The following is a 14,151-nucleotide window of genomic DNA, read 5'->3' as shown; positions in this document are numbered from 1 at the left end:
AGTACATATCTCCAGATGACCTGCAGACCTAACCTAAACATTCACAATAGAACTTTGTTGCATAGGCTAGTACTCAAACTATAGTAGTTTATACTAAGGCAGGAAATCTGTTCATGTAAATATTTACTTTAAAGATAGTACATGCCAGTACGAAATAAACATTAGTATATAATTATTATGATCCCTATCACGTACATCCGAAGCAAATAAAGAAAAATTTTGTACGAATGAAGTAAAATCTCAAGAAGGCTTTTCTGCTGTTCTTATCATAACTAACGCAATCAACATTTTTAGAGAAATTGACTTCGTAACATATCTGGGATCAACGAAACGAGATCTACGACACCCTATAAGCGATTTTTTTGTCTTATTTAATCAGCGTAATTGATAATAAAACTTTAAAGTGCCAATATCTCAATAGTTACCGAAATGCAAATGCGTTAGTTATGACAAGGAGGACAGTATTGAAGAGTCAGTTTTAGTAGCAGTAGAGCTCCTTGTGAAAAAGTTCGTCCAGCGAAGTAATGCCACCAAGCAGCAATTTATGTAATATTATAATAATTTATAATTTCGGCCGCCAAGCAGCAATTTATGTTGTCTACATATTGATAACAATAGATCTCTGTAAGTCACGCTAATTTGAGTGCCACGACATATACGCGGATTTGATTTGGCCACTAAATTCCCGAAATGGAAACTCTTAATCCAATGCTAGTTACGCGTAATTGCACTATCCCCAAAGTTATGTATTTCTGTCACCAAACAGTAATGTAAGCATTACCGAGTTCCGGTTTTGAAAGGATAAGGCCGCGGGTGAAATTACAGGCACTTGGGACTTGTCAACCTGTCTCAGGGTGACGAGTGCAACGGCAATACCCATCAGATCTTTGTAATTTAAAGCTCTGAGTAGCACTGCAATTGTTATGAACAGTCGTCTCGCTTACCACCACGCGCACGACTTGTTCGTCCCGTCATACGTCACTTGGTATTATAAAAAAAATCAGTTTCATTTAGGCTTGTCCGACTAAAATATGCATTGTTTAGACCATAACCAAATTATTTTAAAACTGAACATGAAATTAAAGACACGAAGCATTAATTAACGCGTCACACGGGAAAGTGCATGACCCTGGTCGCAGGAAGACAATTAGTGGATTTCATAGTTACAACGATTTCACAGCTAACAGCAAATTTAGCGGTCTTCCTTCCGTACCATGTAAGTTTGTAATCGGTTAGTTCTTCCATTTTGTATCATTGACGGAAATTTAATATTAATCTAACAATTCGGAAAGTATGAATTAACACAATACAACAGAAGTGATTATCATGAAATCAAACACCAAACATATGCTTTACTCTATTTATTTCTTCTCAAGGCACTTTATAGTGGTGTATCATTTATATTTTACTTTTTTTTTCTTCAAAACTATAGCACACTGTCACTCGTAATCTCATCTGAAAAAAACACGGCTTCCTCCTGCCTCTTTCTGTCCATCAAAATCTTAAATGATGGAAAAAAATAAAAGAAAGGAGCTGCCCTAACTACAGAATGAACGTGCATACCTAAACAAAAATTGAACGAACAAATGGCGGATTTGTTTAGTGTCGTACCATAATCTATCGATAAGTCATTATCGACATGCAAACATTTAATTAAAGTAGATCAACATTCCATTTCGGAATATTTTAGGTTAAATGGGAATATCCGGGAATGTCACATGCAATTTTGAATTTATTGTTTTGCGTTCACAAATACTCAAATATTACGAAAAGTGAATTTGCAAAAAAAAATTAATATATTGTAATTTGAGAGTATATAAAAAAGAGAAAACTTTGAATTATAAATCCTATACATTTCCAACCTCAAGGTTCACAGAGAAATTTTTAAACAAATTCTAAATAGTGTAAGCTTTTTTGTATTTAAGGATTGGTGACTGATTTAAGTGAATCTTTAATACTCCCATTTAATTTTGGAAGTAAATGAAAGTAGTAATATTATCAATAATAATATTATTATCATACGTTTATTTGCTTAAAACATGGTATAACGGGAGATGTAACAAGAGACAGTGAACATGTTTCAATATATTAAATAGCATGCAAATGTCTGATTATATCTTTCTTGTCTTTGATTCAATGTTTATATTGGACACCATTATACGACGATATTATTTCCCACCATTCTTTTGAAATAGTAAAAATAATAATAATAAAAACCTCGTAGTGAATTATTTTAATAATAGAATATCGATAATATGTACGCTTCCAAAAACAATACTATCTCAAAATAATCGTTAACAACTATCATCAAAATATGTAAACAAACAGGCAATCTGAAAAAACCAAAGCAAAATTTGGCAAGATTTATAAATAAACTACTTAAACATGTTTAATTACATGAGATATTTGGGCTTTTGTGTGATTTATAGACAGAAAAATAACACGTGTCTGTACAATGTTACATTCGGTTGAGCTTCGCTTTTTCAAATGCCACATCCCGTAATGCTGTAGCGATGAATTTTTATTAATACTTAATTGTTCTCACTCTCAACATTTTTGTCCATTTTATTACAATACATGCGAATAATTCAATAAAACACTTGAAAAAACATTTGTTTTGACATTTGATGTACTTCCCTGTGACAACCGTATAATGTACCTCATGTACTGCGAAATGGACACGGTTGTCATTTAAGATGACGTTGCGTATTTTCGATTCTCGTGTTCTCTCTTTTGGCTTAGGACGGCATGCAAGAGTTAAACAAAGACAATAACATGGTTATGTTTTCAACGTCGAAATGCATCATATACATACAACGTCTGATTTATATATGTCAACATAACATGTCCTTGTCCAACGTCTGATTTATATATGTCAACATAACATGTCCATGTCTAAGATCAAAACCCATGACCCTAGATTTTTCTTTTTTCTTTCCATATTTTTTTACTTTTACAAAAATCATTACAATCACTAGTTACAAGTTTTTTTACCGTGGTATGACTTAGATATTCTTTTAAATCCTGTGAGATGAAATAGTTTTATTTTTTTAAATGTTTCAATAATCTGGAATATTTTCAGTAAGGATTATTGCTTGATAAAATACCTTAAATTTGTATTTTGTACAGAACAATTACTTGAAACAAAAAAAGAAAACTGGCGCCAAAGTAGTCCGTGTCAATTTATTTTGCATGAAATGTTTTGTTTTATTTCTCCGTAGTCAAAGGTAAAGCAGGTATTGGATTTATTGTAAAATTTTGCATTTTCATACATGTTGCAATTATTAACAGATATAAGATAAGACACACTACGTAGAAATGTTGAATTAGTTTGAATTGAACATTATTATTTTTCCTTTAGTTGTTTATTCTTTAAATACATTACCACTTCTTAGTTTTTTGTAGTAATTATTGGTTAACGGTAACAATTTTGAAATGCGTGTTTTTCATTACTCGCTACGATCGCTCCACACTAAGAAATTATACACTCAAAAAGTACTAAGCAATAATGTACAAAAGAAACCTCTAACTAAGATGACAAAACCAAACTCGACTAAAAATAAACGCGCACAGCACGTGTAAAATTAGAATAAACTTCCACTATTTGTACGCCACATAATACACAATACATACTGAATTTTAACTACTACAACAAAGTCGCATTTAATGTTTACATAGACCATTTATTCAGATACAATTTTCATAACGTTACAAACAGCGTTACGAAAACTTTACAAATCAAGGTTCTAATAAAAGAAGTAGTACTCATGTATTTATAGACAATGCGTGGTTCTAACTTTAAGTACGGGTGACATTGACTTACAAAACGGGTGACCATAAAATGCATCATACATATTCATTGATAGCTATGAGTTCATACCTTAAGGACGGTTTTTCAGATCATCAAAATAAAAAATCAAAATAATCTTTATTTCATAGGCAAGCATTATTACACTTGAAATCGTCACATTGGTTAAACTCTACCGTTCATTCGTAAGGCAAATTCGCCTGAGAAGAATGAGCAAGAAACTCGAGGGGTTGCTCTTTGTAAATAACATTTGTACGCATTCAACCTCGAACCTTTCCCAACTTTTCCCAAAAAAAAATGGTATTGGTTTACTCAATGCAACGATATACTGTTTTGAATGATTATGATTTCATGATTCGTTTAAAACATTGCAATAAAACAAATTACATTTTCAATCAAATTCTCCACCAATGGATTCATTTATTGCAAGGTACACGCTTACATTTGACTTTTGTAACTGTAGTTGCCGTCAATATACGGCACCAAGAATTGGCTAATGATTTACTATTTACAACGTTTGCAACTATTCCAACATAGTTTTAATGCGTAATTCTACATAAACATTGGTTTCTTCTATTTGTGGTTACAAGCGCTTACTTTGTGGATATGATACGAGTATACATGGGCGCACTATAAGTTTCCGGAACTAGCCACTTACACAAACAATATTTGAAAACGGAACTCATTGGTTGTAGAATGCTGTTTGTTTCATCTGACTGTGACTTGTTTTACATTGTGGCGTCATTTTAGAAATTGGTTGTCTACTTCACCATGGATTTAAATCGTGAAAATCTTCGTAGTATGTTTTTCTACGACTTTAAGGGTCGTATTCTAGAACTCTATTCAATGCTCAAGTCAGGATTGCACTGGCAACACAAGCACTGGAAATACGACCCTAATGGCAGGGACTTGCGTATGATTTCGAGTGCTTTAAACCATACTCAAATCCTGACTTGAGCATTGAGTAGAGTTCTAGAATACGACCCTTAGTGTAATGTAACAGCTCAGCAGAGCTTCGCTCGGCTTCAAACTGCTTTTGGCGATGAAGCACCATGCAAGACGACTATTTATAACTGGTTTGCAGAATTCAAACGTGGTCGTGTGAATCTCAGTGACGAATTTAGTGATGGTCGCCCGTCCACTACTGTGAACAACAAAAACATCGATACTGTGCGCCGTATGATCAAAACAGACAGGCATGTGAAATACCATGAGATTCGGGCATCTTTAGGCATAGGCATGAGTCAAATACAATCAATACTACACTAACATTTGGGTGTGAAAAACTGTGCTCTCGGTGGATGCCACACAATTTGACTGAGCCTCAAAAAACGGATCACGTCACTTGGTGCAATGCCATGCTTACCAGATTCAACGAAGGGGCGTCAAATTTGGTGTGGGACATAGTAACAGGTGACGAACATAGATTTATAGTTACGATCCCAAAACAAAGCAGCTATGGAGCGTATGGATCTTTCAAAACGAGCCGAATCCAACCAAAGTGACGCGCGTGCAAAGTGCCTCTAAGCGGATGATTGTTCCTTTTTTAAATAAAACTGGACACGTGGCTACTGTTGCTTTGAAGAATCGTTGTACCGTGAATAGTGATTGGTACACGACCATTTGTTTGCCGGAAGTTATTGACAAACTCTCTAAAAATAACCGTAAACGCCTTATCATCTTGCACCACGATAATGCCAGTTCTCACACGGCGAGGCAGACAAATTCAGACAGAATTTTTGAAGGTGAACAACGTTGACCTTATGAGCCATCTCGCGTACAGTTCTGACCTGGCAGCTGGTGACTTTTATTTATTTCCAAAAATTAAGAACCAGTTACGCGGTCAACGATTTTCATCACCTGAAGAGGCAGTCGAAGAGTATGAAAAATACGTTTCAGAGATTATCACGGAAGAGTGGCATAAATGTTTTCAAAATTGGTTGATTTCGTATGAAACAGTGTATTAACGCTAACGGAGAATATTTTGAGAAACAATAAATTCATTTCTGACCATTTTTAGTATTTTTTTTTTTAATCATTCCGAAAACTTAAAGTGCGTCTCACGTAGGTATGTCGGTCTAATTGGAACTTCCGATTTACAAATTCGAAAAGGAAAGACCTATTATAATAGATCTTAATCATTATTAATCAGAAATTTGTTTGTATAGATGGTGAAATGAAATTCACCTTTTTTATTTTATCACCTCTTATAACCATAAAGTTACGCTGTGAGAGATCCAATAAAATGCGAAAGGCCTCGGTCAAAGACAATCGAAAACGAAAGGAAACGGTGGCAGCGGACGTGACGTCAGCGGACGCGAGCGCCGTAATGATGCACTAGCGCACCTGACTGCAGTGACTCTGAATTTACACATTAATTAAGATCTTGAGATTAATTTATAATAGGATATGGAAAATCCTATACTTCACTTTTTTCTTTTTAACTTGCGATCGCACTTACTCTTGTATATCTAAAAGTTACAAAAATATAAAATCCGTGTTAGTATTCTCGAATATTTTTTTAGCAAATGGCTACGGCTTCTAATTTTAAATAAGTTTAACTGACCCTTGTAGAAATGTAGACACTTTACGTTCCACATTAAATAGTCATAATTTTATTAAACATGTAACTAAATATAGCCTTATGGGCTATATCTAGTTACATGTGTATATATAGTGTCCATATCTGTACTAGTTGAGTAATACCAGGACTGATAATGTGGAATCATATGGAAAACAATAGACCATCCTTTGACACAACCTCATTAGCATTGGATTAACAGGTTGACACCACAAGCGGTCTTAGTTTTTAAATTCAATTGAATATTGCTTTAATTGCAAACTGTACCGTATTGTAAAGTACCATAATGCAATTTTACATGTTCCTCGACATATGTTATGAAGTTTTGTTCACCTACTAAGTCAGAAGTTAGCCGAACCTTATAGGTATTATAGTTGTAACGTAGATAATAATAAATATTAAATAAATATAAATATTAGACATCACATGCGTAGCTCTGATCCCGAAGTAAGTAGCCTTTGGTTACGGAAATCGGAAACAACGTCAATACCATAATCACCCAGAACCGAGAAAATATAGAAAAGTTAGTTTCTACACTGACCCGGCCGGGGATCGGACCCGGGACCTCAGAGATGGCGACACCATGAAAACCAGTATGCAAGCCACTCGACCACATAGGCCGTCATTGCGTAGTCAGTAGATACTAACAAATAGTATAGTAACACAAGATTGTATTCACGCCTTTTGATTCTTAAGATTCCTTTAAAAGTATTTTTAGCAGAAGTTAAATTTGGAATAAAAGAAAGTTTAAATTGAGACGAAAATTCGTTATTTCTTCTCCAAAAACACGAAGTTTCGATAGTCTATACATTGTCTACCAAAACCTAGTCTGTAAAACTCTGTTTTATAATCTTACTAGCCTATCAATCTATCATGGACGACCTTGCAGCGACAATTGCAAGGCCCATTGTGTGCAAAGTACTTGATGAGTAACGTTTAGCTAGTTTTACATAAACTTTTAGTACATGTAAAGTCTTATTCAGATCTGTACCTACATAAGTGTGTAAAATATGTAGCTAGTAAAGTCTTATTCAGATCTGTACCTACATAAGTGTGTAAAATAGTAGAAGTGTCTTAGTAGCAACCTTTTTTATGTCAACAGTTTATGTGCAAAGTTAGACATTTTTTCTGAAATAATTTACTTGAGACTTTTATTTTTGCGTGTTTTCAGGATTTTATATGATCGGGTAAAGAACACCCTATCGTGTAAAAAATTGGCGCATTCGTTAGACAATATCCTTAGGTCTATCGTATATTTTTCGTAAGATTACCTAAACCGTTTGATCTAGCAAAACAGTTTTTTCTTGACTTTGAGTGTTCTTTCCCTGGTCTCCTCATTTAAAAACTGCAAATGCACACGTTACTGTAAACGACATAAGGAACAATTTTCAACAAAGACAAATTATACCTATATGTGTGGTGTATCGTAGCATAGGAGAGAACACCGTTAGGAACCTTGGAGACCTTCTCATTTCTGAGTAATTAGAATAATAACTCTCTCAACGCATACCATATATAATTTTATAACATTCTGCGCTGTAGCTATTTTTTCTTTTCTAATTTGAAAACGTTTACCAACCTCAAATCAAGTTATTTACATACGCTATCTCCTAATGTAAAGTAGAAAATAGATAGTTGGCAGAGAACAACTATTTATTTACTACTAAGTATATATGAAACGCATTTGGACGATTATACTAAAAACTTAGAGATATATAAAAACACTGTAGCGTAGTGTATACTTCTAATACTCGATGACTTCCAGTCATCAAACTAGTGGGTGGAACAACTATCATAAAATGTCTGCTGCTTGTCTTTCGCAAGTCTGCACCTACGAGATTCCTCGCATATGGCGACGAATGCCTATTTACGATATCAAGTACTACAAATTAAGAAGGCGTATTAAGGCCTTAATAATTATAATTCACAGTCTAATTCCAAGCAATGTGTGAATTGTAATGGTCAGATTTGTATTTTGCAGTTAATAACAAATGTAATAAAATGAAGAAGTGGCTACGAGTAAATATTCTTTTTCGACCCGTTGGTAGCCTATACTGAGCAAAGTATTGAGATACATTCCAAGCAGGTCAAATTCAGATTGTGTAACAAAACATTAAGAGATTGACATTTCGGAGAATTCAATGGACTATGAAAGGCAGCATACTTCTAGAAATCAGTGTTATGTGCGTTAATAGTTTGTTCGACTCATTATAAGAAATTAATTTAGTTATTGCTATAATTATTCGTACTTGCATTTTCTAGCTTAAAAATCCTCAAAAATATTCTTGAACTAAAATCTCCCTCTCTACTTTCCACAGTTGCTGCAGAACTTGGGCAAGGTAGATCGCACCCTCGACGACATCTTCGAGGAGCATCTGCAGAACTTCAACAGGCAGCACCAACAGGCCACGCGGTTGCAGAAAGAGTTCAACAACTACATAAGATGTATACGAGGTATGTCTATGCTAGTGGCAGATTGGCTACATACGCCAAACCAACTAGGAGTCAAAATGGCCGCCATGACCAAAAGAACAGTCAGATAAATGTCATTATCATTATCATGTTATGTACCCCTGTTAATTCTTTTGAACCAGCTCTCCGGTTGACTGGTAGAGAATGCCTATAATGATATTAAGTCCGCCATTTGTACTGTTTTGTGTGCAATTAAGTTTAAATAATTCAATTAATAGAATTATAGGCAGAGTGGTGTTTTATATGTAGTCACATTATAAAAATATCTTAGAAGACTCGTATAGAACCCAGTAAAAACAGTCGACAAAATTGTGGTTCGGTTTTAGTTTCAATTTAACTCATCAACTTCAAAGTATCTGACTAACAAATGTACACTTTTATAATTTACAGCGGTGCAAACGGCATCAAAATCGCTGATGGAGGCGATCACAGAAGTTTACGAAAGCGGGTGGTCAGGTCACGATCTTCTGTATGTGCAATCCCAAAACATGGAGATGCTTTGGCAGGACTTTTCGCACAAACTTGGCGATCAAGTTCTCATACCACTGAACACGTACACTAACCAGTTCCCGGAAGTCAGGGTAAGTTGTATTCCAACAAGTTCAATTCATTCAATTTGTTCAATTGCATGCATATGACAAACAGACTTAAAATGAAATGTTGACTAATTTTTCAGAAAAAAATTGAGAAACGAGGTCGCAAGTTGGTAGACTACGACGGCCAAAGACATAGTTTCCAAAACCTACAGGCCAACGCTGCTAAAAGAAGGGATGACGTTAAGGTAACATATCACCTTTCTTGTGTCAATATCAATAATATTATATCAAATATTACTTTGGATGTAAGTGAAACTAAACCATAACATTGTAATTCCAGGTGACAAAAGGACGAGAACAATTGGAAGAGGCGAAGCGCACATACGAAGTACTAAACTCGGAATTACATGACGAACTGCCAGCATTGTTTGATTCACGTGTTTTCTTCTACGTCAACAATTTGCAAACTCTTTTTGCTGCTGAACAACTCTTCCACAGCGAGAGTTCTAAAGTAAGTTCCCTTTACATCACCCTATCATTTTTGTTGACTACGGTCTCGTAGATATTGCACTGCATTTTGTCGTTTTGGGGTCTGTTCTATGCCTGCCTGCATTCAGATGCGTTTTTAATACGCATTTTTTTGAGCTGCACCGACGCCACTAGTGTACAGTTTTTGAAAAGTACTCGACACTTTTACTGTCGTCCATCTTCATCGTACTAGTCGCAGTAGAATTCCTTGTGAAAGAGTTCGTCCAGGGATGCACTGCTATCTTAATTATTTGTGCCGCCAACATTGACAAATAAATGGACGACGAGTCTAATACAAAAACCACGAAAAAAATGTCCCAAGTCAACCTATTCGAAATTTAAATTGTAATGTCTTCGTAGTATCGCGCTGTCAGTAGAACAAATGAAGACTAAAGCGGAGTGTCGCGCTCTGTATACGATTTTAGCGCTTTAGAAGTGCGGACACTTTTTAGCGCGGACCCGACGTCCATGTAATTGTAAGTCAATGGCCGCCAAGCAGTAATGTGAGCTACGGTTTTGAAAGAAAGGTGCTGGTGAAATTACAGGCTCATGGGACTTGTGAAGTTATGTCTCAGAATGAGGGGCGCAGTGGCAATGCACATTAGATCTTTGTGAGCTCTGAGTGACACTGGAACTGCTATGGACACTATGGATGGCGTGTCACTTACGACCAGACGCACAACCTGTTCGTCCCGTTACTTGATATCATAAAAACATCTTGTATCTATGACGTTTGCGCTCAATGTACGCGCGAACCTTGAACGTGCCACCTTTCCGAATAGTAGTAGTTTCCTTAGTCTTTTATAAATCTTATTATACTTTCCAGGTATTCGCAGAGCTAGAAGCGATCACAGATAAACTAGGAACAGACTGCCAGCGCGGTTCGTACACCAAGAGAGCTGTCGGCAACAACATCTCGCCGTCGTCGCCAACTAGCAAAACCAACACGCTGAACACTCACAACGGAAACGCTGCTTCACCCACTAGTACTGTTCAGAGTGAGTAATCTAAAATTTCCGACACGTTTTGGTGTATTGAGTAACTTGTAGAAGTCAATAAAGAAAATTGAGGTTCTGGTACATGTGACGAACATGATATTTAAGTGAAGGTGCTATATCTATTTGCGACTATTTATTGTTTATGAATTTTGTTACGACCTCAAAATTTTCGACTGTGGAGCATTACTAAAATTTACAGCTTTATTGTGTGACAAAGCTTTGAATGGATAGAAAGCGTCGCTATTTGATTGGTTTGTCTTCAGATGCGATCGTTTACTAACAAAATAAAACAAATGTTTGTCCAATTTTTGTTTGTTAATTTAGTTTTTAGGAGTAAACGGTTTCGTATACATTCATTATCAAATAATCTTTTTAAAATTAATAATTTTCACCAAAGGTATCAAGCAAAATAGATTTCAAGTTCAACCAAAGCCACAATGGGACAATAAACGCGAAGTTGGTGAGTTCAAAAATGAACCTGACTCGCGGACCGTTTTGACAATTTTAAATCCACATTCCTACATAACTGACAATATTGAAAGGTTTCGTATTTCTTAAATTGACATCACTAACAGAATTGAGTTCCAAACACCATAATTTTGATTATACGATATCCAAATATTTTACCCATCTTCTTTTGCCGTACCTAACCGTTTATTCACTTATTGTGTTGCGTGCATGCATTGAGTGTTGTGTGTGGTATAGCGCCACCTGCGACCCCGCCGCGTGCGCTCAACGGTGATTCTACTCCGCCCCCCGTGCTCGCCAACCCCCCCGAGACTCCCGCCATCGCCCCCTCCGCTCCGCAGCGCTCACCACCTGAGGACAAAGCTAAGGAACCCAAGGAACTGAACAACAAGGATGTTAACAACAAACAAGTTAAAAAGAAGGACGTCAATAACACTGAAGCAATCAACAATAACGAGGAGAAACAGGATAAGAAAGTCGAGGAGTTGTACGATATTCCAGTTGGTGAGTTATGGAAGCTTATTTTATGGGACGCCGGGTAAAGGCTGTGTCGTATTTCAAAGGAATCTGTAATAATAATTCCAAAATAATAGCAATATGATTATATGGATCGAAAGAAATTTCTTCATTAATTTTAAGTTACTTAATTTCCTTTAAAATATGACAGATCAAAAGCCCGTCCAAATGAAGAACTGGTACAAGGTATTTCCGGAGTTAAGAACTTGCAAGGTAAAATTTTTGGCTTCAATGTTGCAGTGTTGTAGATAGCTGCATGTCATTTATAATTTGACAGCACTATTTTTGTTCACCTACTTCTAAATTTTTGAATTCCTTATGTTCTGTAAATACACTCGCTAGAAAAATTCTGCTAAATGTTAAGCTATATTAAAGTGTAGAACGGATCATCAAAACGTAATAGGAAGGTTCACAAAAGCAGCGTATTTTTTTATGTCAGTCATCATGCTTCAATTTAACATTACAAATTGGCTCTTACTGAAAAATTAATTTCAATACGGCAGTACATTTATATGGTCCAACGAAAAAAGCAAATAAAATTAACAAATAGTTTGGAGGGTTCGGTCATCAAAAGATTTAACACAAGCAAGCAAATTCAACAACAATCACTAAGTTCAAAATTAAATCGTCATCATAAACCAATCGCGAACCATGTTCGAGATTTAAAAGGTCAGCAGCATCCAATGACAACCGTTCTCTCAGGCCCGCCCTCGCCAGTAGCGGCCAAGATTGCAAATAACAACGAGAACGAGAATGCGACTATTGCTCAAGAGAAGCCACAGGAGAGGGCTGTAGATGTAGAGGAACCCAAGGAAGATAAAGAAAACAAAGAGACCAAACAGGACGAGGTCTATGATATACCCGTTGGTAAGTACTGTGATGACTTTTGAGATTCGTAAACTTATCAAAAGCGAGAGATTCTTTTTCGCCTATTCTTTTTTTTTTCAAACAGTTGCGGTAGAGATAAAATATTTCAATAAACATTTCAAAATTAGAGCCTGAACTTGAACAAATAGAATACATAACATTTTGTGAATTCACAAGTTAACGGGTCTCAAACGAATACTGAAAAGTATAGTATATTGTACGAAGCAATCAGTGGTGGTGGTTCATTATCAACTTCCGAATAATAAGTAAGTCTTTATTTATCTTTATGTATTTTATTCACATTCGCAGTTCGGCTATGAAGGTGCGGTTTGTAAATATGTATTTATTTTATGTATGGCCTTTATTAATCATTTATTTTGTGTATGCTCTGGCTTTTTACTTTTTTATTTACATATTTTACTCGTGACTTTTTTATGTATCTCATTCACGTTTCACTTAATTCTTATACGTATTTCAGCATTGCAATCACCGGCGGTGTATGTGTTGGTATATTATAATGTACATAGTAGTTTAAGTATTTAAATATTATTTTATTACCTACCTAGTTAATTATGAAACGAAAATTAAAAGAACATAATTATTTTTATCTACGTTAATACAAATATATTTTCTTCATAAATACAAACAAATATTGATATGAGTGATAGTTTATACTTACATGATAATCTTTCCTACATTATATGCGTAAAAAAGGTAATATTATAAAATGATTTGAAGTTACTAACGCGCCAAAATTTAATATCTGCAGGGGCAACACTAGCAGGACTACCACCAGGCACACTGTACCGTGTACGTGCTACGTATCGTTACACACGCGAGGATTCTGACGAGCTGTCCTTCGAAGTCGGCGACATCATACGCGTCGTCGAATATGATGATCCTGAAGAACAGGTTCGTTCTAATTATTTCTAATATTTTGTGTATCCTGAGATGACCGACATTCTGTTCAGTAGCATTCGGGACAAAATGTAGTAATATTGTATTGTTTAACTTCACCTCTATAGTGTGATTGACCATGATGATACTTAAAACTGGTGTTGCAACGAATACCATATTCGGCCCAGAGCGTCGTCGAATAGCCGAAAATTCGGCTTGATTAATGTACGTATGAAAATTGCCACGAGAAGTACTACTTATTGACACTTATTCAGTTATGATAAATAGTTTAATACAATGAAACACAAAACTATATTAATTTTTATGGTTATAAAGAAATAAGTCATTGTTTATTTCACTAGTACTTGGTAGATTTTTTTTTGAATTTATAATTCATTTAATTTTCGGTATCCGGCCGAATAGCAAAAATCCCATACATAATTTTCACGTACATATTAATCTAAACTCATGCGTGGACCT

At 35.4% G+C, this 14,151-nt stretch overlaps 1 protein-coding gene across 3 annotated transcripts in view; it reads left to right on the top strand.

Annotated features, from left to right (window-relative positions):
- LOC113231739 (myc box-dependent-interacting protein 1) overlaps nt 1-14,151 on the top strand; it is a 55,328-nt gene that overhangs the window by 38,738 nt on the left and 2,439 nt on the right. The window contains exons 2-9 of one of the 3 annotated variants that reach the window (XM_026466232.1): nt 8,708-8,843; nt 9,252-9,442; nt 9,538-9,642; nt 9,738-9,908; nt 10,752-10,923; nt 11,629-11,895; nt 12,610-12,774; nt 13,544-13,686. In XM_026466232.1, coding sequence (XP_026322017.1) covers nt 8,708-8,843; nt 9,252-9,442; nt 9,538-9,642; nt 9,738-9,908; nt 10,752-10,923; nt 11,629-11,895; nt 12,610-12,774; nt 13,544-13,686 — 1,350 coding nt within the window. The remainder of the gene's footprint in view (nt 1-8,707; nt 8,844-9,251; nt 9,443-9,537; nt 9,643-9,737; nt 9,909-10,751; nt 10,924-11,628; nt 11,896-12,609; nt 12,775-13,543; nt 13,687-14,151) is intronic. The other 2 variants (XM_026466233.1, XM_026466234.1) reach the window with 2 other exon arrangements.

Source organism: Hyposmocoma kahamanoa, unplaced genomic scaffold (genome assembly GCF_003589595.1).
Source record: "Hyposmocoma kahamanoa isolate Upper Pololo Valley unplaced genomic scaffold, ASM358959v1 66, whole genome shotgun sequence".
NCBI lineage: Eukaryota > Metazoa > Arthropoda > Insecta > Lepidoptera > Cosmopterigidae > Hyposmocoma > Hyposmocoma kahamanoa.
The sequence above is the reverse complement of the archived record's forward strand: the minus strand, read 5'-3'. Positions and strand labels throughout refer to the sequence as shown.